Source organism: Mobula hypostoma, chromosome 10, assembly GCF_963921235.1.
Source record: "Mobula hypostoma chromosome 10, sMobHyp1.1, whole genome shotgun sequence".
Lineage (NCBI taxonomy): Eukaryota > Metazoa > Chordata > Chondrichthyes > Myliobatiformes > Myliobatidae > Mobula > Mobula hypostoma.
The window spans coordinates 110,116,082-110,141,463 of record NC_086106.1 but is presented as its reverse complement, the minus strand read 5'-3'; the positions used below and the strand labels follow the sequence as shown (position 1 = coordinate 110,141,463).

The 25,382-nt window shown below is 37.8% G+C and overlaps 2 protein-coding genes across 3 annotated transcripts in view; one reads left to right on the top strand and one right to left on the bottom strand.

Moving 5' to 3' along the window:
* Window positions 1-1,647, top strand: part of uprt (uracil phosphoribosyltransferase (FUR1) homolog (S. cerevisiae)) — a 34,164-nt gene extending 32,517 nt beyond the window's left edge. Inside the window, exon 7 of the mRNA XM_063061032.1 lies at window positions 1,512-1,647. Within this exon, the coding sequence (XP_062917102.1) occupies window positions 1,512-1,567 (56 nt within the window). The 3' untranslated portion in view covers window positions 1,568-1,647. The remainder of the gene's footprint in view (window positions 1-1,511) is intronic.
* A 6,783-nt stretch (window positions 1,648-8,430) lies between these two features.
* zdhhc15b (zinc finger DHHC-type palmitoyltransferase 15b) overlaps window positions 8,431-25,382 on the bottom strand; it is a 51,757-nt gene continuing 34,805 nt past the window's right edge. For both annotated transcript variants that reach the window (XM_063061029.1, XM_063061030.1), the window contains 10 exons: window positions 24,479-24,573; window positions 22,981-23,101; window positions 21,626-21,695; window positions 19,538-19,570; window positions 16,707-16,827; window positions 15,881-16,013; window positions 13,995-14,121; window positions 12,075-12,184; window positions 11,411-11,474; window positions 8,431-8,568 (listed from right to left, as the gene is read on the bottom strand). In XM_063061029.1, the coding sequence (XP_062917099.1) occupies window positions 11,428-11,474; window positions 12,075-12,184; window positions 13,995-14,121; window positions 15,881-16,013; window positions 16,707-16,827; window positions 19,538-19,570; window positions 21,626-21,695; window positions 22,981-23,101; window positions 24,479-24,573 (857 nt within the window). In that variant the 3' untranslated portion in view covers window positions 8,431-8,568; window positions 11,411-11,427. The remainder of the gene's footprint in view (window positions 8,569-11,410; window positions 11,475-12,074; window positions 12,185-13,994; window positions 14,122-15,880; window positions 16,014-16,706; window positions 16,828-19,537; window positions 19,571-21,625; window positions 21,696-22,980; window positions 23,102-24,478; window positions 24,574-25,382) is intronic.

Sequence of the window (25,382 nt, the reverse complement as noted above, 5' to 3'; positions counted from 1 at the left end):
ATTCCATATAACCTCCTCTATCTCTGTACCCAACTCCTATTCCCACTCTTTTTTAATATTATCCATTGTTGTATGGCAGTTGCTTTGCATGGCATCATACCGATGGGCGATAATGTGTTCTGTCCCTAAACATGATCTTAAATGGTTATCTAATTTATCAGGTTCTTCCCTCTCAAAACCAGAAAGATGCAATCTTGTATAGTGTCTTAGCTGGAGATACCTGAAAAAATGACTCTTTTGCAATCTGAATTTGTCCTGGAGCTGCCGAAATGACACAAAAATCCCTTGTATGTATGTCTCCAATGCTGCGTATCCCTAATTCTTGCCATGCATCAAAGGCCCCATCTATACATAAGGGGATAAAAGAGGGGTTCGCTGATATAGGTACAAGATAATGTTCTGAGTTTCAAATGCTTCCCCATTTCTCTCCACATCTGTATGGTGCTATGGATAACGGGATTGCCTCTATAACAGGCTTTATTTAACCGAATAGGGGACATAATGATTGCCCCTATGGAATATGGTAGGCAATCCTCACGCTCCATCTCCAACCATCCGGGAAGTACAACTGTATCATCTGTCCAGTATGCTATATGGCTGACGTTAGCAGCCCAGTAATAAAAAATAAAGTTGGGATGTGCCAGCCCCCCACTAGTCTTATTTTTGCAGAGATGTTCTTTCCTAATGTGATGAGCTTTATATTTCCATATGAAAGGCAGAATTATCGAATCTAATCCTTTAAAAAATGGTTTTGGTAAGATAGAGGGGCAGGTTCTGAAATAGATAGAGCAGTTGGGGAAGAAAAATCATCTTGACTGCATTTACTCTACCCACTAAAGAAATTGGGAGTGTCTTCCAAAATTCTATTTTCTTCTTAATCTTTTCAATTAAAGGGGTAAAATTTGCTTCAAATAGAGAACTATACTTCTTGGTTATTGTACTTCCAAGGTAAGTAAACTTCTCAAGGGTTATTTTGAATGGAAATTGTTTAAGCCCCTCCTGTTCTTCTACTCGTACCGGGAATAATTCACTTTTTACCCCAATTAATCTTATACCCCGAGAAAGTGCCAAATAAGTTGACTATTTCCAGCAAAACTGGAATAGTATTATACGGTTTCCTTACAAACAACAAAACATCGTCCACATAAAGGGAAATTTTGTTGATAGTATATTCTGTAGTGTACCCATAAATTTTGGGGTGAGAACGTATAGTCTCCGCCAGTGGTTCCAGGGCCAACACAAACAATAAGGGACTTAATGCACAGCCCTGTCTTGTGCCCCTGTGCAAACTGAATGGTTCTGAGAGGGTCTGATTAGGTAGTATTTTAGCACTAGGGTCACTGTACAGTAGATTAATCCAAGTTATAAATTTGTCTCCAAATGTTTTAAGAATGTAAGGAGGATAATACTGGAGTAGCACTTGGCTGTAGCTGTCTTTAAAAGCCTCAATCCACATACTTACATTAGATGAGCATATAAACTTGACACAATGTGTACTGTTTTATTTGCAGATGCTACTCATTGGGGATCATCAAGTTGCCTGCAGTCAGACTCTCTGAAGCACTAGCTTGGGGTTGCAGAAGAGGAGGATTGGATGTTGATACTCTCACAACATTTAACTAGTATCTTGAGGCAAATTCTGGAGAATGGGATTAGAAAGGTACTTAAGGGCCAACACAGACAGGGTGGGCCAAATGTTGTGTGGGTAAGATTTACATTACAGAGACATTTGGAACTCCAGATAATTATTGCAAATGTTTTAGGAATTTAAATCCCTAACCTACAAGTGGGCTCTGCCCAGCAGATGGAACGTAGAAATGTAGAAATATTTGTAATAGGTTCAAACCTAGTGAAAGGAATCAGGCATGGTAACAGCTAAGGTAATTACTTACCTGCATTACAGAAATTATTTAATTTTCCCTATTGATTACTACTATACTGTTCTTGGTAAAAAAACAAATCGGTCATCTTCCAGGTCAACTTCGTTATTACAATATCATCTTACTTCCAAGAATTTCTCTGTAAAGGGTTTCTCCACTTGTTTTCTACTGGCTGCTTCTACTTCAGGAGATATTGTCACTGTATAAATCTATTAACAAGTCCACTCTTTTAATAAAACCTTTAAAATGTATGCAAATTGTTCTCTACAACCTTGATAATAGATCTGACAACATATTTATGCACAGGCATGGGCACTGTAGCCTCCTTGCCAATTGAGGGCATTAGAGTAAATTGATTGAAGGGGAAAATAGAGGGAAAGGAAGATTGATGATATATCATGATGTATGAAAAATCCTTACATTGAAAAAGGACTTGCTATCAAGCACTCTAAAATTAGTACACATGCAAGTATACAACACATGGATATACATTTCACAAAAATATATTTATCAAGCATATTCATTTAAAACAAACAGTATAAATACAAATTCCTTGTAAAATAATGTTTGCTGCCTTGGACAACTGCTAGACAATTTAATGCACCCTAACAATTTTTAAAAGTAACAAACCAATATGCTGGAAGAACTCAGCAGGTCAAACAACATCTAAGGGAGGAAAGCAATTGTCAACATTTAGGATTGAAACTGTGCATTATTTGTCACCAGCTTTAAAAGTTACTAGTGACTAAAGTCAGTACATAAAGCATTTCTAATGGAATTCAATAATATATTAGGAATAAAGTAACTTTTTTTTGTCATTACCAACTTTTTTTGGGGAAGTATTACTATTTCCAGATAATATCTCTGAGGTAGTTGAGACAAAGTCAAAAATGATATTTAAAAATGTGTACTTGACTTCTTCTGTCAGCAAACCTTTGGTTTGGGTATTGGGTTCCTCTAGAAATGTTACTTTGCAACTTTCACTTGGAGACAGGCTTTTTTGTTTCGACGAGACAAACCTCTTCTATATCTTCTATATTTAAGTTGTCTAAAGCAAAATGCTTCAATTGAAAGGAACCGTGATGAATTAACCAAACTAATCCTCTTCCCAGCGTTAGCCAGTTACATGATTTAGTGGACCCAGACCATGAATCAGATTTTCAATGGCTATATGTACAGAGGTTAACATATTAAAGTGGTTGTTTTAAGGAAATACAAAATAAAAGGAAGTCTCTGAGATGGCTTTAGCAGTGTTAGGAATTTGTCAAGTTTAAACTGTGTTAAATTATAGTTCATTAAATATTAGCTTTTTGTCAAATATACAAAGCATACAGTGAAATGCATTGTTTGCATCAAATCAGCCAGCATTGCGCTGGACAAGCATCGTCACATTTCCACACCAATACAGTATGCCCACAACTCACTAACCTTAACTGTTTGTCTTTGGAATGTGGGAGAAAATTGGAGTACACCGAAGAAATTCATAGCAGACATGGAGAGAACTTACAAACGCCTTAAGGCAGCAGCATTAAATTGAACCCCAATCGGTGATCCCTGGCACTAAAGTAATATGTTACCATGCTATTCCTTTCATGGTGGTATAATTGAGGGCCCTGGTCATAATATAGCAGGCATGTTGCATCAGTCCTGCCCTCCTGTAGACAAGTAGATCATTGAACCTGCTCTGCCATCCAGAAACATTGTTGAAATGCTAACTCAGCAAGACCTATTGGCATTATCCTCACATCCTCTGAATTCTTGATGTACAAAAATTGTACTTAGTCTCAAGAATTATCTGTTCATCCCCTGAAGATCAACAGACTTCTGGCATACACAACTAAAAATTTACAGCCATCTGAGTTAAAATATTTCTCAACTAATTCCAATTGTGCTATTGCTTATTTTAAGATGCTAGCTATTAGTTACAGACACCACAGTTAGGGCAAATATACTCCCAGCAGTGAGATGGAATTCAAGTGATGCATTTTGGGAGGTTAAACCACAGTAGGATATGCACAGTGAAGGGGAGGCTCCTCAGGATTATTGAACAAAGACCTGGAGGTACAAATACCTCGTTCCCTTGAAGTGGCAACAGGGTGGTAAAGGCGGTGTAATGCATGCTTGCCTGTCACACAAGTACAAAAGTTGGCACATCATGTTACAATGGTACATAACGTTGGTTTGACAGCATTGGGATATTGTGTGCAGTTCTAGTTGCAATGCTATTGGAAGAATGTTATTAATCTGGAGAGGGTGCAGAAAAGAATCACAAGGGATATTACCTGGGCCGGAGGGCTGAAGTTATAAGGAGAGACTGGATAGGCTGGGCCATTATGGAGGTTTATAAAATCATAAGGAATATAGAGAGGGTAGATAGTAACAGTCTTTTTCTCAAGGTAGCAGAATCTAACACAAGAATGTATAGGTTTGAAGTTTGATAAGGGGAACAAAACTGCACACAATATGCCAGGATTGTTTTCACCAAGGCCATACATTATTGAAACAATTATTTTCTTATACTTCATGAGGATGACTAGTTCAGCAAGTCATGTGTGTGGAAACTTGCAGTATTCAGTTCTATTACCAACACTTTATAAAATGAAACAGTTTGGGCTGATATATGGTAACATTTGCATGCTTAAGTTCTAAACAAAGATCATCCCAAAAATCTACCACTCCAACACACAATGTCATTGTCCTTATTGAACCTTTGATCACTCTTCAAAAACCTGTGAGCTATTCTATCCAGAAAGACAAAAACAAAAGCTGGAGAAGTAAAGTTCCTCTCCATCACACAAAACTGATGAGAGGGGAAATCTACAGTGATCCTCATATCCAAAGAATTAATAGAACATTTCCTAAAAAGTTAAGCAGACAACTAGTAACAAACGCATATAATCTCTTTACATTGTCAGCATCTGCTATACACTTTTACTTGCTTTTCTTTAAAGCTTCAATGCTTGGTGCTGTAAAAAGCACAAATTCAACCTTGTTGATCATAAATTTCTTGAAGTTGGGATATGGATGTAAGGATACTTATTCAATAAGGATAACTTATTCCGTTGGTAATAAAGCAGTTGCTTTATTTTTTAATGTATAATGGACAGCTTCATCCTCCATTCTTTGTAACACACCCTAGCTATGTCTGTTCCTTCATTTTAATTAACCTTTATTTTTCCATTAGAAACTAGATAAAAATGACGTCTTTCCATTTTTAAATTGGGTTCCTGGGATTCATTTTGAGAATATAGATATTCTTGTAAGTTCTAAGAGTCATTAGTTGAATTTTACAACTTCTCCAACAATACAACAAAAAATGCCTGACTGGCTTAATGGGGACATATTGATTGGTTTCTCCAGTGTAAAGCTATTAGTAACAGAGGCATTACTGGAGATGTGTAGAAATGCTACTTATAAACCAGTAATGATAATTTTTAAGCAAGGAATGATTTTAGTTTACCAATATAAAGGTTTCTATTTTGGATTGATATTTATTATGTAAAGCAGTTGGTATTTCATTCTTAATATTCTTGTTATTAAGAACTAAATTAAACAGGAAATCTTCTGAGCAGAGAGCATGAAAGGTAGAAAGCGAGTCAGAGAATGATAGAGAACATCTCATGTGGTGTTTATATTCAATCTTCCAGTCAGTATCCATTTGAATCACTTGGAAGTTTGGGGTATTTAAAGGATAATAAGGTGCAGATAAAGAAACAGAAAATAATAGCTTTCATCAAGTTATTAATGCAGTATTTTATTGTTCTTACTATAAACCAAGAATACATTCTGACCTTACCTTGGTTACTGTTGTCTATAAAGCTGCAAGGGAACTAATGGATGAAAATAAACATCCTGATTATCTGTTTTATTATAGGAACAATTGTATTTTACTTTATAACCCATTTCATAAAGATATTATACAAGGCAACGAGTACTGTACAGTATGTTGTCAATTTATAATGGAATTTATAGTGGAATGCCCTAGTTCTGTCATATAGGAAAATAATATAGGTAATACATTATTAGAGTGGGATATTTCATCTTTGATAGAAACTGTATTTATATCAACCTTAAAATGAATGGGGCTTATTTTAGACAAATATTTTTTATTGTGATATATTAACTACCAATAAATTTCTCACTAATCTTGAGATTTATCAATTGAAATTGCACTTTTATCTCCACTTGTATTTCTCCATACAAGATTTCTAAAAATATTCCTACTGTGCACATTCTTAACAGTTAAAATATATGCTACTTCTTTTAAGTGGGGCTTGGCGAATGATTGTGAAACTAGAAGTAAACTACATTAAATTATGTGTACCTGTCAGGTTAATAATCAAACTTGCGAAAGCTTAGTACATTTATCAAAACTTGAAACACTAGAAATCAGACTTCAATTTTCAATGGCAGGATTTATGATTGTATCTGAAGCTGTCATTTTACTGTAGCAAATCAAGATTATTGAACAAATTCTCAGAAATAAACTCACAATTTATTCTACTTTGTTGAACTTATTTTTGTTTTTAAATATTTCTTGTTATAATGTCTCATTGTACAAAGACAGTTCTTCACTTTACAAAATATTTACAACATAGCTAATACTTGAGATTTGGTCACTGATTAGGATATAACAGTGGTTTAATTTAGAAAATGAAAGCTCTTCTATATGTCTGCAGAGCACCTTTAGTAAGTTTGACAAAAAGAGCATTTATAGGATCTGAAAAATACCAGGGCTTTCCTATAGTGGGCAGCGCGCTATGAAACACATTTTGAATTCAAATTCATTCTTGAATTCTAATTCAAATTCAAACTCATTACTTTAACTGCAATTTGCTTTATATTGAAAGGGCTTAGAGGATATGTTATTAACAGATAACAAGTACCACCAGTTTTCAAACAATTTTTACAAAACTAAAGTTTTCATTATCATGTCCCTATTGCAACCCTGGGTATCCAAAGTGAATTATTCAATTCAGATTGACCTGTAGCAGAAGCTACAAAAAGGACAATGCTGTAATTATAGAGTGCTTTTCCCATCCTCATGACATCCCAAAGGCTTTTCAAACATGAAGTTACTTTACAAATGTAAGAAACAAAGCCAATAAGTTGCATGCAGCTGAGTCCCACAAAAGAAATAAATATAATCTCTTTTAAGGACTGGCTGAGAGATATGTTGCAAAGGATAAAAGGAAAATACCTTAAAGGTGTATTTCATTAAATATGAATGTTATCGATACTTGTTAAGAATACTTTAAGCAAGACAAGTGAATACACTAAATCCCACGGAAGTATACAACATAATTTTCTTTTTTTTACTGTTTTGTATCTCTGAAAATAATCTGTATCTCTGTGGATTAATATCCTTGAATTATTATCCCTTAGTATTCCTAGAGATGTTTGAGTCACTGTTTTGGCCTCAGCAACAGGCCCAGGAGCCTAGTCAGAAAATATCTAGAAATTAAAGTTCATGAAACTGAAAAGCCCCATTATGAGAACATGTTTCAAAAGCAGAACCTATAGAAAGATGTTGCACATCGTCAGAATAATACCCATTGTATTATGGCTCAGGCCACTGAGGGAATGCATCTGTATGCAAACAGAAAATCATCCATGAGAAATTGCACTTGTTCCAATGTAAACACCTATGTCAAGAGTTAATTTTTAACCTGAATGAAAATACAATTTAAATAAATAAACTGGTAGAAAACTCTCAATTATGGGTTGTACAGGGAGGTAGAAGATGATATTTTGGAGGTGGATTCATACTACAGGTTAAAAACACACACTGAAAAACAGTTTTTTGGATGCAGAGAAAGATCAGGAGAATTTTTACGGTAGACTTTTGTTGGTCATTTCTTTTGCTCAAAATTAAAATTAGTGCCATAGAATGATAATGAAAACTGGACCTGATATTATGCTGTGATGTGAAAGGCATGTGTACATTAAATAAGAAACAATTAAATTTTCCTAAGGTTCAAGAATAACTGAAACTTTGAGCAGATACTGCTTTACCAATCTTTGGTCCCTCGTTGGAGTAATATTATATTTAATTTTAATTCTGAGGGTAAATTAGTTTTTAAAAATATGTACATCACATTACAAACATATAAAAAAGAACTTGCTAAATTCAAGAATCTTTTAAACATATTTAAAAAACATTTAAAAAGATGACCTGGTTTGAAATGACTTAATTCATATAAACACAGTAAATAATCAATCCATTGCTCTTTTGTTCAAACACATGGATGAACAGATATTGCAGAATTTTCCACTTGACAGTTCGATATTTGTACCTTACCCCTGTAACTTTAGTGCAAGGGACACTTCTGTTTAGCACTTTGCCCTAATGAGTTAAATACAACTTGTCAATGTTAAGTTAATTGCAATATTAGTTTCAGATATTTGATAGAGTCTCATTCACACGCACATTATTTACATACATGTTCCTGCTCATGGGTATTAAGATAGTAAGTGAATTTACAACAGTCCCCTATCATTCCTCCACTATCCCAGGAAAATGCAGTTGTTCATGAACCAAAGTCTAAATGTACGTTATGTAATGAGAGGATCTTCAGTAGACTGTAAGGCATGTAATACCCAGTTCCATCTCATTTATTGATGATCTTTAGGGATCCTTGGTTCTCATATTTTCATATTAAATAATACTGTGGCACCTGGGATTAACCTGAAAAAAAGGCAATAACTAACATCAAGAATAGGTAAAGTCATTTTTAATAAAGTATTTTCAATTAATAGCCTTAAGAAGCTGTCTTTTTTTAAGAAAAAATGGAGGGAACTGTTTGATTAATAAATAAATCAAAAGCATTTTAGCTTTGTTTATGGCGAGGTTCAGATATCAATGCTCAGTTGGAATTAATTGACGAATAGATGTAATCAGAACATGAAGCAGCAGAATTTTCATAGATGACTTTAACATTAAAATGTACTCCATATTCTTCTTCAAGAACTTTTCCCCTTATCACTGTTCATGGAAGTACAGTCAGATACTAAGGTACAACAGAGTGGACACAGGCATCAATTAAATGGCTATGCTTCTTCTAAATTAAGTTGGTACAGTGATGATGGCTATTAAGCCATCCTGGCATTATTTAATAGCCAAATAGGTGTTTGACAAGCAATAAAGTGGTGGTGCTGTATAATGGCCTTGGTTGCTCAATTAAGAATCTTTAATTCAAACTGAAAACATCAACTTTTATGAATTTAGCATTATGATGTGTTCCCCTGTAATTTTAAATTCACTTGATTTATGGATTAGAGCTGAAAGAGAGAAGAAAGTTCATTTCAAGTCTTTCCCAATCACAATCAATATAGTCATTCTCTTCTGATGTACAGGTAGTGAATGTCTGGCAGTGAGGTCTCAAGCTTCAGTTAAGTATGCAAGATGGGAAGATGTACATGATTGTGTTTGTCCATTTACATCTATTTTCAATTGGGATATTACCTCAAAAATTAACGAAAACATTCATCATGTAGAACTAAGTTGAATCAGAATCAAGTTTATTATCACGGACATACTGTATGTTGTGAAATTTGTTGTTCTGTAGCCCTAGGTACAGTGCAATACATAAAAAATACATTACAATAAAATACAAAAAAGAGTAGTGCAAAAGTACAGCAAAATAGTGAGTTAGTGTTCATGAACCATTCAGAAATCTGATGGCAGAGGGGAAGAAGCTGTTCCTAAAATGTTGAGTGTGCATCTTCAGCTCCTGTACCTCCTCCCTGATGGCAGTAATGAGAAGAGGCACATCTTGATGATGACTCCTTAATCTGAGCTATTAATAATTTGCACATTCCAGTTGAACTTATACTTACTCTTAATAATTTCTCCTTTGGCTCCTCCCACTTCCTCCAAACTAAAGGTGTACCTATGGGCACCCGTATGGGTCCTAGCTATGCCTGCCTTTTTGTTGGGTTTGTGGAACAATCTATGTTCCGTGCCTATTCTGGTATCTGTCCCCCACTTTTCCTTCGCTACATCGACGACTGCATTGGCGCTGCTTCCTGCACGCATGCAGAACTCGTTGACTTTATTAACTTTGCCTCCAACTTTCACCCTGCCCTCAAGTTTACCTGGTTCATTTCCGACACCTCCCTCCCCTTTCTAGATCTTTCTGTCTCTGTCTCTGGAGACAGCTTATCCACTGATGTCTACTATAAGCCTACTGACTCTCACAGCTATCTGAACTATTCCTCTTCTCACCCTGTCTCTTGCAAAAACGCCATCCCCTTCTCGCAATTCCTCTGTCTCCGCCGCATCTGCTCTCAGGATGAGGCTTTTCATTCTAGGACAAGGGAGATGTCTTCCTTTTTTAAAGAAAGGGGCTTCCCTTCCTCCACTATCAACTCTGCTCTTAAACGCATCTCCCCCATTTCACGTACATCTGCTCTCACTCCATCCTCCCGCCACCCCACAAGGAATAGGGTTCCCCTGGTCCTCACCTACCACCCCACCAGCCTCCGGGTCCAACATATTATTCTCCGTAACTTCCGCCACCTCCAACGGGATCCCACCACTAAGCACATCTTTCCCTCACCCCCCCTCTGCATTCCGCAGGGATCGCTCCCTATGCAACTCCCTTGTCCATTCGTCCCTCCCATCCCTCCTCACTGATCTCCCTCCTGGACTTATCCGTGTAAGCGGAACAAGTGCTACACATGCCCTTACACTTCCTCCCTTACCACCATTCAGGGCCCCAAACAGTCCTTCCAGGTGAGGCAACACTTCACCTGTGAGTCGACTGGGGTGATATACTGCATCCGGTGCTCCCGATGTGGCCTTTTATATATTGGCGAGACCCGACACAGACTGGGAGACCGCTTTGCAGAACATCTACGCTCTGTCCGCCAGAGAAAGCAGGATCTCCCAGTGGCCACACATTTTAATTCCACATCCCATTCCCATTCTGACATGTCTATCCACGGCCTCCTCTATCTGTAAAGATGAAGCCACACTCAGGTTGGAGGAACAACACCTTATATTCCGTCTGGGTAGCCTCCAACCTGATGGCATGAACATCGACTTCTCTAACTTCTGCTAAGGCCCCACCTCCCCCTCGTACCCCATCTGTTACTCATTTTTATGCACACATTCTTTCTCTCACTCTCCTTTTTCTCCCTCTGTCCCTCTGAATATACCTCTTGCCCATCCTCTGGGTCCCCCCCCCCCGTCTTTCTTCCCGGACCTCCTGTCCCATGATCCTCTCGTATCCCCTTTTGCCTATCACCTGTCCAGCTCTTGGCTCTATCCCTCCCCCTCCTGTCTTCTCCTATCATTTTGGATCTCCCCCTCCCCCTCCAACTTTCAAATCCCTTACTCACTCTTCCTTCAGTTAGACCTGATGAAGGGTCTTGACCTGAAACGTCGACTGCACCTCTTCCTACAGATGCTGCCTGGCCTGCTGCGTTCACCAGCAACTTTGATGTGTGCCAGTTGAACTTATGTTTTTTTTGTTGCTATACAAATAAATGGAAACTGAACAGTGAAAATGGGCTCAGATACTTACGTGGGAGCAAAGATCAGCTAGCTCTCCATTTCTACAGTCACAGAGGTGTTTCCACTTGTAGTTGCTGACAGAAGATAAAGTGACGTTTTAGAAAACATCTGAGTCATTTCCAAAAAAAAAAGTGATTTTCTTTTTTCTATAGTTAGGAATATTAGAAGCACAATCCAGTCAAATTTAACAACTTCCTTGTTTATTTGGTTGTAGGAGGGAGGCAGTGGAAGAGAGAGGAGCAAAGGGAGATACAGAATACTCAAGCAGAAAATATATGGGGGGGAGTAGGGGAGAGAGTAAGAGTAAATGGCAAACACAATTTCTATTTCGCAATCCAGTGATACAGACGGATACTTCAAATATTCCCAACATACTAAAACCTTCATACTTACTATGAGGTGAAATGAAACCCATATTAGAACTACCACCTTCTGATTTACCCCTGAACCTAGTACAGAATACAATAGTCGTGATTTTTCCCAACAGATGAAGATTTAACAATGATGACACTGTTCTAATCTTGTTTAATATGAGATGTCTGTCAGCAAGTAAATTTTGTGGGCCAGCATGTCTTAAAACCAATTACAATAAACAACCCATCTTTATTGAAGTATACTCATCTGACTCAAAAAGGCTCATTTCTGTCACTAAAGCATAAGATTGACTGACTTACCGTAGTAGTCGACATCCGAATCTCCCTCATCCCAGTGCTCATTGTTGGAGAGAAGTGGATTGTGACTCTCTGACTGCGACTTCATGGGGAAAAAGTGTCCATCTCCAATACTAAAAATAAAGATTTCAAAAGTATCATTTGATCTATAATGATTTAATGTGGTGATCAGCAGCAGCAGAGTGGCACAGTGATATTAATGACACCTTTGTGAAGTTGAACATTCTCCCTGTGACTGCATAAAGCCCCCCAGATGCTTTGGTGCCCTCACCTCATTCCAAAGATGTACTGGTTGTTAGGCTCATTAGCAACTGTAAAAGTTTGGATTCTGGGGGAAAAAGGGGGGAAATGAGATCCGTAGGATTGCTTTGAGAGCTGGAATAGAGCTGATAAACTCAATGGTCTCTATCTATCAGGTAAGGAAATACAGATAAGAAAAATGAGTGGCATGGTAGCTAGTGCCTAGCTTTACAGTGCCAGCAAATGGGGATTAATTCCAACCGCTGTCTGTAAGGGATTGGAACATTCTCCCCGTAACCGCATGCGTTTCCGGGCGTCCTGGTTTCCTCCCACATTCCAAAAGTGTATTGCTAGTAAGTTGTGGACATGATATGTTGGTGTTGGAAGCATGGTGGGCTACCCCAGCAAATCCTTGGACTGTGGGGGTCACTGAAGCAAACAACGCTTTTCACTGTATGTTTTGAAGTACATGTGACAAATAAAGCTAATCTTTAATGCTGCTTTGACTCAGTGATCTGGACTGTATTCAGGGACTCATCTTCGAATCTGGGTGAGTATGCTGCAGTTGTTACCGACTTCATTAAAATCTGTGTGGATGAGTGTGCCTACAAAGACTTGCTGTACATTCTCAAACCAAAAGCCGTGGATGAACCAGGAGGTACGTCATCTTCTGAAGGCTAGATCTATGGCATTCAAGTCTGGTGACACAGGTCTGTACCAGAAAACCAGGTATGACTTGCAGAGGTCTATTTCAAGGGCAAAGAGACAATTTTGAACGAGGTCAGAAGTGACATTGGATGTACGACAACTCTGGCAGTGTTTGCAAGACATTACTTCCTGCAAAGTGAAACCCAATAGCATGAATAGCAGCGATGCTTCACTACCAGATGAACTCAACACCTTCTATGCCAGCTTTGAAAGGGAGAATATAACTGCAGCTGTGAAGATCCCTGCTGCACCTAGTGACCCTGTGATCTCTGTCTCAGAGGTCTTTAAAGAGGGTGAACCCTTGCAAGGCGAAAGGCCCCAACGGAGTATCTGGTAAGGTCCTGAAAACTTGTGCCAACAAGCTGGCCGGAGTATTCAAGGGCATTTTCAACCTCTCACTGCTATGGGTGGGTTCCCGCTTATTTCAAAAAGGCAACAATTATACCAGTGCCTAAGAAGAAGAATGTGAACTCCCTTAACTGTGGAGAGCATTCTGACAGGCTGCATCACTGTCTGGTATTGGGGGTGGGGGGGGGGGCTACACAGGACTGAAAGAAGCCGCAGAGGGTCATAAATTTAGTCGGCTCCATCTTGGGTACTAGCCTACAAAGTACCCAGGACATCTTCAAGGAGCAGTGTCTCAGAAAGGCTCGTCCATTATTAAGGACCCCATTACCCAGGGCATGCCCTTTTCTCATTGTTACCATCAGGTAGCAGGTACAGAAGCCTTCTGAAGGCCCACACTCAGCGATTTAGGAACAGCTTCTTCCCCTCCGCCATCTGATTCCTGAATGGACATTGAACCCGTGAACACCACCTCACTTTTTTTTTTAATACATATTATTTCTGCTTTGCATGATTTTTAATCTATTCAATATACATATACTGCAGTTTATTTATTTTTTTTCTTATTTAAAATTTTCCACACAGTTACAAAAGGCACATCAGTACTGAGAGTCCAAATGGGTAGAGTACCTGGTAAAAATAGGTAGCAGCCAATACTTTTTTTCTGGTCCAAATACATGCTCTAAATTTTTCCTCGTGCCAAGGTTGTAACCATTTTTATCTGGACCATGCTGAAATATTGGTGCTGAGAAGGCCTCTGGAAAGAAAAAAAAAGAAATATTTTAACAAATCCACAGAATTGTTTCACATTCAAGAACAATCTGATCGTTACTTCTTTGGAGGATCAGCTAGATATTTACAGAAAGCGAGTTAGAAAATTGCTCAGTGCATGCAGCATTTCTGTTCATGCTAAAGTGCAATATTTAGTTACTTTCTATGCCGCTATTTTTAGAGTCAAAGAAAAATATAGCACAGAAATAAACCAATTGGCCCATCTCGTCTGCACCGAACCATTTAAACTGCCTACTTTCATCAACCTGCACTGGGACCACAGCCCTCCATACCCCTACCATCTATGTACCTATCCAAACTTCTCTTAAACACCGAGTTTGAGCTTGCATGCAACACTTATGCTGGCAGCTCATTCCACAATCTCATGTCCCTCTGAGTAAAGAAATTTCCCCTCATGTTCCCCTTGAACTTTTCATCTTTCACCCCTAACCCATGACCTCTAGTTGTAGACAACTCAGTGGGAAAAGCCTGTATGCAATTACCCTATCTATACCCCTCATAATTTTGTATACCTCTATCAAATCTCCTCTCAGTCTTCTATGTTCCTGACCTATTTAGTCTTGCCTTATAACTCAGGTTCTTCAGAACTGGCAACACCCTTATAGGTTTTCTCTGTACACCATTTTCTTCATGTTGGACTGTCATTTGACTCACAATTTCTAAAATGTTTATTTTATGCTTCTTGCACACAGCTTATTTCTCAGCCTGGATCTCAAGCTTCCAGATTCCATACCCAGTGTTATGAAACTGACCATTTGGTTTTTAACGCTTGCACTGTTGGCTGCTCCTCACAATGTTTCTTCCTCCTTTCCTGCACCCAGTTAATTTAAATGAATGCTAACATTTTGGGAAGTCATTGTTCATAAAGACTACCTAAATGGCACGAGTTCTCTGATACGGAAGTATTTTTTTTGTTGAGGACTAGTTCATCTTGAGTTTGGAGAAGTGTTACTGGAGGCTGACTCATAAAGCAGAAGACAAAACACAGTTCAAATATTGCACATTATGGGCAATTTTTATGAGCTTATAAAAGGATCAAGACCTAACCAACACTATTTCTTATGAAAATATTTGAATAACCGTTTGGTTTAATAGAATGAGCTGAGTGCATCTGCATTAAAATACTGTATTTTGTAGTAGTATGGATTAAAATGAAGTAGAAACAGCAAACTGATAATCCTTCTGTTATATTTGTCCAATGAAAACGATCCTCAGGTAGGACATATACAAGTACTGTCACAACAGCTGCAACATCTGCTTCTATTTATTGAACACCTTTAACAGAATATCATGGCATGCCATAAATATTAGAACAGATGCTATGGCTTGATGAAATCTGTAGATCTGTAAGAGTGTCTCCAAGGAGAGAAAAGAGGGATGGTGGACGGAAGGAATGTATGGACTCATCAGCTTAAGGCATAGCCATAATGATCTGGATGTGCAAAAATTCAGAATATGAGTACAGATATCTTGAGGGGATGCAATACTGGACGAGACCACCAAGAATGACTGGCATAACCATTGAGCCTATCAGGACAGAGAAGCTGCAAGTTAAAACTCCACAGACGTGCCCACAGCAGAAACTCAGGCTCTCCCTTCTCCCCCCACCCTCTTCTTCAATGCCCCTAAGTAATCCACAGCATCAAACATCCAGACCTGAATTTTAAATCCACTCATCCATTCCTTAATAATTGCAAACAAGTGATATGTTGCTGAAGTCTTACCTAATGTAGATCTGTTTAAACTGACCAGCCAACAATGGTAGCTAAGGAGGAACATGAGGCTCAGGAAGAACATGACAGCCACGAAAAGAAGAAAGAGAACATGGAATTTTGCAGGACCATCGGGAAGACCACCCTGTCAGGAAAATAAGAGCCAATGAACTATCACTGAGCAAGAACACAGCAAACTTGTAATTTTCAAAGCAACCGTTGTTCTGAGCCATGTAGACAATAACAAAGATACATGATATAATTTTATATACAAACTTCAGAGCTGAGATGATCCAAACTCTAATTTGAAGTTCATGTGATTTAAGTAATCTTAAAATGGTCACTAATTTACACCTATCCGTCAGTTGTTATGCTCCTGAATAGGAAATGTGATGGGGAGGATAGTTAGCCCAAACTCCACACCTGATCACTATAAAGTGAATATCTTCAGAGGAATAAATAGATTGAAAAAGACTGACATAGGACAGTGGTCGTCTGTGATACCATCAAAGACCCAATAGCTTGCTAGCACTCACTTTAGGCCCTGATGAAAAGTTGCCACCACAGTCCGGTTCCACCAGTCTCAGTACTAATTAGAAATGCATGCTAACTGGGTATGATACCTTTGAGAAATGACAAGGAAGGTGCAAGGAAATAAACCGAGACTACATACATGTTAACTAAAACATTGTTGTAGTGGAGATTTTCAACAAGCAATCAAATATTGTTTGTGTACCTCGAACCAACTAAAGTAACTATTGAACTGACAATCCATATCCAGATTTCATTTGTGCATGTTTCATATTTTGAGTGAGGATACATGCAAACTGGAAGTTACCGTCCAAAACATGATGAAATATTGCAGAACTGTGGCAGCAACAAACAACGAATACAGCATGGAATATCCCAGAAAGAGCAGAAAAAATTTGTAGTTTGAAAATCCAATACAGTTGTTCACCCTAGAGAGAAAGAAAACTATTAGAACAAAGCCTTTGTTTATATAATAAATAACAACTGGGATTTAATTTCCATTTTCACAACCTCATAACATAACCAATAAATTATTTTTGAAATCACAGTTGTCCAGTAGGAAACACAAGTAATATACACTGAAAAGTTCCACAGATTTCAGTAAAATGATGATCAGATAACACTTTTTGCCAGTGATAGAACCATAGAACACTACAGCACAGAAAACAGGCCATTTGGCCCTTCTAGTCTGTGCCAAACCTTCATTCTGCTAGTCCCATTGACCTGCACCCAGTCCATAACCCTCCAGACCTCTCCCATCCATGTACCTATCCAATTCATTCTTCAAACTTAAGAGTGAGCCCGCATTTACCACATCAGATGGCAGCTCGTTCCACACTCCCACCACTCTCTGAGTGAAGAAGTTCTCCCTAAATCTTTCCCCTTTCACCCAAAAGCCATGTCCTCTCGTATTTATCTCTCCTAATCTAAGTGGAAAGTGTCTACTCGCACTTACTCTGTCTATACCCCTCATAATTTTGTAAACCTCTATCAAATTTCCCCTCATTCTTCTACGCTCCAAGGAATAAAGTCCTAACCTGTTCAATCTTTCCCTGTAACTCAACTCCTGAAGACCCGCCAACATCTTAGTAAATCTTCTCTGCACTCTTTCAATCTTACTGATATCCTTCCTATAGTTAGGTGACCAGAACTGCACACATATATTCCAAATTTGGCCTCACCAATGTCTTATACAACCTTGCCATAACATCCCAACTCCTATACTCAATACTTTGATTTATGAATGCCAGGATGCCAAAAACCTTCTTTACAACCCTGTCTACCTGTGACGCCACTTTCAAGGAATTATGTATCTGAACTCCCAGATCTCTTTGTTCTTCCGCACTCCTCAGTGCCCTACTATCTACTGTGTATGTCCTACCTTGATTTGTCCTTCCAAAATGCAATACCTCACACTTGTCTGCATTAACTTCCATCTGCCATTTTCTGGCCCATTTTTCCAGTTGGTCCAGATCCCTCTGCAAGCTTTGAAATGCGTCCTTGCTGTCCACAACGCCTCCAATCTTAGTGTCATCAGCAAACTTGCTAATCCAATTTACCACATTATCATTGGGGGACCAATTTTGTCCCTTACTATCCTTTTACTCTTAATATACTTGTAGAAACCCTTCGGGTTTACCTTCACATTATCTGCCAAAGCAACCTCATGTCTTCTTTCTGTCTTCCTGATTTTCTTCTTCAGTATTTTCTTACATTTCTATACTCTTCAAGTACCTCATTTGTTCCCTGTTGCCTACATTTGCTATACAACTCTCTCCTTTGCTTAACCAGATCGCCAATATCCCTGGAAAACCAAGGTTCCCTATGCCTGTTAACTTTGCCTTTAATCCTGGCAGGACCATGCAAACTCTGCACTCTCAAAATTTCGCCTTTGAAGGCTTTCCACTTACTGAACAAATCCTTGACAAAAAACAACTTATCCCAATCAACTCTTCCTAGATTCTTTCTCATTTCCACAAAATTGGCCTTTCTCCAATTTAGAATCAGTGACCAGACCTCAGTTCGAGGACCAGTCCTATCCTTATCCATAATTAACTTGAAACTAATTACATTATTGTCGCTGGACCCAAAATGTTCGCCTACACATACTTCTGTCACCTGACCTGTCTGGTTCCCTAATAGGAGATCAAGTTTTGCATCCTCTCTTGTTGGTTCCTCTATATATTGATTTACAAACATAGAAAACTTTCCTGAACACATTTGACAAACTCCAAGCCATCCAGCCCTTTCACAGTGTGGGAGTCCCAGTCAATATGATACCAGATGAAATATTTATAAATAAAAGGCTCCAGGGCAAATTCCTTTGTTTTTTAGAACCGTAGTTTCATGAGATCTTTTATGCCTAATTGAAAGGAAAGATGGATCTTGTTTAACATCCTATAAGAAACACGCATCTGCTGCAGTGCAGCAATTGTTCTTACTGCCCTGAAGGTTATGGGCTGAGTTTCTTGAGTGGTACATGAATCTGTTATCTATTAAATAGGAGGCAAGTCTGACTGAATCTATCATGCAGGACTCTACAGCTGCTCTTGCTCTTGTGCTAAGATAAAAATGTAAAAATTTTCCAAGCCATTAATATTCTTTTTCACTCCCCCCAATAAAAAAATTGGAGCATGGAACGTCAATGCTAAGGAAGGTTATTACTGAACAGATAAACTTTCAGGGAAGTAAACCGCAACTGAAGATCTACTTAACTGAAAATTGTCCTGTTCAATTTTTTTGCAAATTTGGCTAGTTATATAAAACATAAATTTATGGGACAAAAATGAAACTAATTATAAATTAAGGAATTTTGAAATACTGAATGGATATTAATTTATCTAAAACTCTTTTTAATTCTGCAGATGAAAAGTTCTAGGTCACAATGACTAATGAACAGTAACCAACTACAAGTTTATTTCAACAGGATTTTCAATATTAAAGATGAGAAACCAGACAATTAAGAAATCGTCTGGCATTATCTGAATTCACACTAGAAATCTTACACTGTGTCTCTGTCCACTCTATAATGAAAACGCACATTATGTTATGTGTGAATTAATGACTTGATTATAAAAAGTTTTACGACTTGATTACACTTGTTGCCCAGTGCTTGGTTAAATATCAGATTTGACCTACCAAGGACAGTGATGGTCCATTTTCAATACACACCTAAAAACAAAACAAAGAAATCCGTTAGTAATAAATAATAACCTTTAAAAAGTAAACCTCAGGTACTTCCAGGAGAATTTTGGTTGGTCTTCAACATCAATTTACAAACCCTTTAGCATTGTTGAAACTCAAGGCACTTCACAGAAGTGTTAGCAAACTAAATTTGACAAATCTGCATTGGAGCTACAGGCTGGTTAGTGAGATAAAATTTAAGGTGTTTCTTAAAAATAGGAGAGATAAGGATATGGAAAAGTTTGGGTTGGGAATTCTAGGGTTAGGATTCAGGCAGTTGAAATTACTGCTACAAATATCCAAGCAATTAAATGATAACGTTTAAATGGTCAGAACTGGAGTGTAAACATGTGGGAGAAAGGGAAAATATGAAATACAATTATTCAAGATAGACCGTAGTTAGCCAAAGATTAATCCGGGAATCTGTCCAACCAGCTAAATAATTTCAGTCTATGTTTCAGCCTAGATAATGTGAACATTAATTATTTACACATTTCAAATTGCAGGTTATGGGTTAGAAGAGAAAATGATTTTTAAAAAACTGATCTGTGGAAAGAGAAAAAAAAATTGCAGGCCAGATTATTCTGGACCTGGTTCATATCTAGATCCATGAATAATTTTCCTAATGACTGGATGAACCTCTGTACTTGACAGGTATCTGGTGAGGAAGTCAAGTAGCATATTCCAAGTCCCTGACAGCCTTAATGGTCATCAGTAGACTTCAAAGCTTTTTAAAATATTTCTGGCTTGCAGAAACATTTAAACAGGTCAAAAAGGGGATTAGAACATTCAGGGAATTAAAACATTATTTTGGTAACTAAATGTAAAAAATATAATTAACTGCACATTAAAATCAAATAATTAGAAATATTAACGTTAAAAAATATTGATGTTTTATCAAAGACATTGAAATGGAAGTCTCTGTAAACACAACAGTTCTCTATGCTGTAAAGATAAAAACTGGATGCAGAGTGCAACCAGTATATTTCTTGGTACTGTAACTCACTGCTCCACTGTTGAGTGTAAGAAAAAATGTGCCAATATCTAAACCCCAGCACACCCTCACCTTCTGCTTTTCATTATACACTTGGGAAATCTGGTGGGCTAAAGAGTGAACAGCTGACAGCTGGTGATGTCTTCTGAAACTGTTGGCTATAAATCGGTGGCTTTGTGCCAGCGTTTCAGATCTATGATCTTTAACTGACCTTCCATGTATATGAGGATCAGGCAGAAAAGTAGCATTTTGATAGGTAAGCAATGACCTTGTCAAATGGTGAGTAGGCTCAAGGGACTGTGTGACCTATTCTTCCTCCTGCTTCTTACACTCTAAGCTGTTCAACAGTGCTCTGAAAGTAAGCATGTGAACATTTGTGTGACAGGAGAACTGATGTATTGTTTTAACTATTGCTTATTCCACTATTTTATGCACCAAATAATAAAAAAAACTGTCATTTTAAATTGCTATGCTTAGATATCTGTTCAAAGTAGGATTGAATGCATTATTGTATTCTTGATCCCTTGAAACTTGCATTCTCAGTTTTTGAAATTAGATCATTGCCGTATTCACTTGTACTAAACTCACTTTCCCTTCATTGCATAAAAGGAATGAATTTTGTCAGATTCACATAGAAGACTGTCTAATGACAGCATTCCAGTTACTTCAGCAAAATGCATTAAGGGGCAAGCAACTCATTAGATATAGCTTTACAAATGTAGCTCTGCTGCAGTTGGTATACAGAAGTGCTGATGTGAAAATCAAAGACCAAAGGTATAGTCAGCATTACATTCTCCAGCAGGGGAGAAACCATGTTACTAACTATGTAGTGATACCATGAATATTTAACTCTGCAGGTGAGAAATCTGTTCATTGTATACAAGTAATATCATAGAATTTCACTGCATTCAAATCAAGAATAGGATATATATTAGAATTCATTGAATCCAATCTACATATATGATCATTCGTACAAGAACATTGTTCATTTAAATCAATCTAGTTGCTTCATTTTAGATTTCTTTAATTAAAAGATCTGAACTGCATACGTGTCACAGATGGAGCAGTGATGACAACGATCAGGCTTAATCAGTTGGCACCGGTCACAGTATCGGATGGCTAATGAAAAGAAGAAGGATTAGTATCACTCTCCTGCAATTTTAGTGCTTAGATGAAGAACTTTCTAAATCAAAAGTTTCTTGGAAAACTTCTTCCTTTTTAAACTTTTAGTATATAACAGGATTCAGTTGCATAACATAGGTCTATAAATTTAGAAATAAAACATTTCAACAGCTCTAAAGGGTGGTCAATGTTACAGCATCTAACAACATAAAAGGCCACCAAGCTAGTAATTGATAAGACAAAATCAATACTGTCATTTTCAGCTGAAATACACCACAATAAACCTATTACTGTTCAGCAGAGTGTCTGCACTGTGGACGAACAAGGGTGAACAGTATACGTGCAGGATAATGCCCCTTTTTGGAGTCTGTATGCATTCGAATTGTAATGACATTGTAACATAACCTCCTTTCCACCATGGTGCAGAGGGACTTTGAAGTTTTCATGCAAGACTCCCAGCAGGTTAATTTATAGATTGAGTCTGTGGTAAAGGCAGCAAATATAATGTTGGCATTTATTTCAAGAGGAGTAGAAATTAAAAGCAAGGAGATAATGCTGAAGCTTTATAAGACACTGGTCAGGCCGCACTTGGAGTATTGTTAACAGTTTTGGGCCCCATATCTCAGAAAGGATGTGTTGCCATTGGAGAGAGTCCAGAGCATGTTCACGAGGATGATTCCGGGATTCAAGTGGTTAACATATGAGGAGCATTTGGCAGCTATGGTCCTGTACTCACTGGAATTTAGAAGCTTGTGGAGGGATCTCATTGAAACCTACCAAATGTTGAAAGGACTAGATAGTGTGGATGTGGAGAGGATGTTTCTTATGGTGGTAGTATCCAGAACTAGAGGGTACAGCCTTAAAATTGAGGGGCAACCTTTTAGAACAGAGGTAAGTTGGAATTTTTTTTAGTCAGAGAGTGGTGAATCTGTGGAATGCTCTGCCACAGAGTGCGATGGAGGCCAAGCCCATGGTGAAAGTTGATAGCTTCCTGATCGCTCAGAGCATCAAAGGATATGGTGAGAAAGCAGGTGTATGGGGTTGGTGTGATCCAGGATCAGCCACGATGAAATGGCAGAGCAGGCTCGATGGACTGAATGGCCTAATTCTGCTCCTATGTCTTATGGCCTAGCACTAAGTTATTTCTTCCCTCTTCTCACTATTAGTCAAATTAATTATTTTCTCAAAAGGGGTCAGCTTTTGCTACTGATTTAGTGCACTTACTTTATGTTTGTTTTTCAAACATGAAACATTACAGATGTGTGATATTGGATTCTCATACCTCCGGATGCAGTCTTGGTGTACACTGGTAATGTTTTAGCCACATCCAATAGAATTTGCTTTTGCACCTCAGGATTTTCTTCTCGCTCATATCTCTCTCTGTCAGCTCTGGTCAATTGAAACTACAAGCACATGGAAAATATAACAAAATTCCATTAACAAGAGTGTGCAAGAATGTCGCATTAAAAAAAGAGCTAATTTTGTGGTGCAGCAAGAAGAATGAATGTTATGTCGTATTATTATATAACAGGAAGTCAGAAGTAAATATAGGCAATAATAATATCAGGGTTTACCATCAGGACCAGTCTCTCAAAACTCATTAGAAGATGGAATAAATTTTAATACCCTAATGAAAAAAAATTACACCTCACAGTATGTGGTTTTAATATAGCAATTGTATTTTTGCATTAATTATTGCCATTTTAAAAACTAGAGTTATGGCATTTTAGTACTGTGTGTTGTTCAACAACTAGCTGGTTTGAACACTATACTTGAAACCTGGCTGAAAGTATTAAGATGCTAAACAGTTTTAACTGTCAGGAGGCTTTGCCTTTAAACAGGTATGTTGACAGTTAACTCATGAACTCCAGAACCTAGGCTCTGCTGAAAACTGGCTACCTTCCTAGATCTAAAGGCAGAAGGTCGGACTTTGACTTATTAAACAAAGAGTTTGTTACTGAGTAAGGTGGATGCAAATAACCCAATGAGATTATTTTGTAGAAGAATGGAAGAGATACCTTCATTGCCAATATTAATCTATCATTCAACATTAATTAGAATTATTTGCTGTTTTTCTCTGGTTTCTCATGTGGCAATTTGCTGTTGATTTCCTATAATAGACACAAAACTTGAACATCACAGTAAGATAAAGAATTTTGGATCATTCTGCAGGGGAAATGAAACTCCGATAGAAACGGAAGGTAGAGAAAATTCAGTGGTGGAGAAAGTGGAACAGAATAAATTCAAGAACCTTAGACTTACACACCTCCTGCAAAGTTCTACGAATCCCTACAACATTATGGAAATAGATTCCAAGTGACTAGTTTTTATAAATCATTTAACTGTGCTGCAAGCAGCTTTAACAGATCAACCCCCATTTTCAATGATATTTTCCTTTGCTTATAAATTCATCCACCAATTTTGTTAGATTTCTCAGTCATTTATAGTCTCTAGCTCAAACAGATTATTGCCGAATAGGTACATTCTTGCCTAAGCTGCTCAAAACAAACCGCACAGAAGGAGCTCAATTCGCTTTTTCTCTCAATGGTTTTGATGCTTCTTCAACAGATGTACCAAATCAGCATCCAACAACACTCGAGGGAATGTAACAATACACCCTACAATTCTCTACTCTGTTTGAGAGTTCTTGGGGTACCAAGATGCTCTGTAGAGCAAGTATGATCCATCAGCTTTACATAAACCACGATGATGAAGTTAAACATGACACCGAACTTTTCACACAAGATCAATCAATGCTCACTTAAGTCAAAATGAATTACCTTTCGAGAAGGCTGTGCTGGTTCTGTAAAAATAGCTTTGCAATAGGTCCACACAAACAGCACAAAAAATAAATGAAATATCACAAGATATGCAGCTGTAATATAACAAAAAAATGGATCAGGTAAAGCCAAAATGGTTTCATTTTTAAAACAGATAAATAATAACATTTGCATTTTAGAAAAAACAAGTGCATCTAAATTAACTAACAAACGCTTATATTTGCAAGGTTTAGACATTCAGCTTTGTCTTCCAAACAGACAAGGACAATGCAATAAAGCTGATGACAATCCTATAAATGAGCGGATAACAGCTAGATGGTAAAAACACAGACCACTGGCTAAAAACATGGATCAGTGAAGACTGATGTAGAAAGACTTCAAGGTGGCACAATGGCGCAGTTTGTGGATCGCTGCAGACCTGAGTTCAATGCTGACCTCGAGTGATGTCTATGTGGAACTTGCACGTTCTCTGCATGACTGTATGGGTTCCACTCCCCATACAGGCTGCTCTGATTTCCTCCTATATCCCAAAGGTGTGCAGGTTGGCAAGTTAATTGGCTACTGTTGATCTCCAATTTTTCTGATGAAGATGAATAGTAGTCTCTGCAGGTAGATGATGAGAATGTGGGGGGCATAAAATTAAAGTTAATGTAGGATTAACGTAAACATGTCGTTGATGGCGAGCACAGACTTGGTGGGCCAAAGAACCCATTCTGCCCTGTATGCCTCTATGATTCACTTATTACAATAGTTGAAATTGAAAATGCTTTTTCCTTAGTTGTTTAATTATATTAAGTCTTATCAGAGAGTGACTACACCTTCAGCTAAGAGAGTCATTTTTGTCCTAGATTATGTTTCAGTGATACTTAAATTTATTAATTCTGCCAGCACATCATGCCCTCCA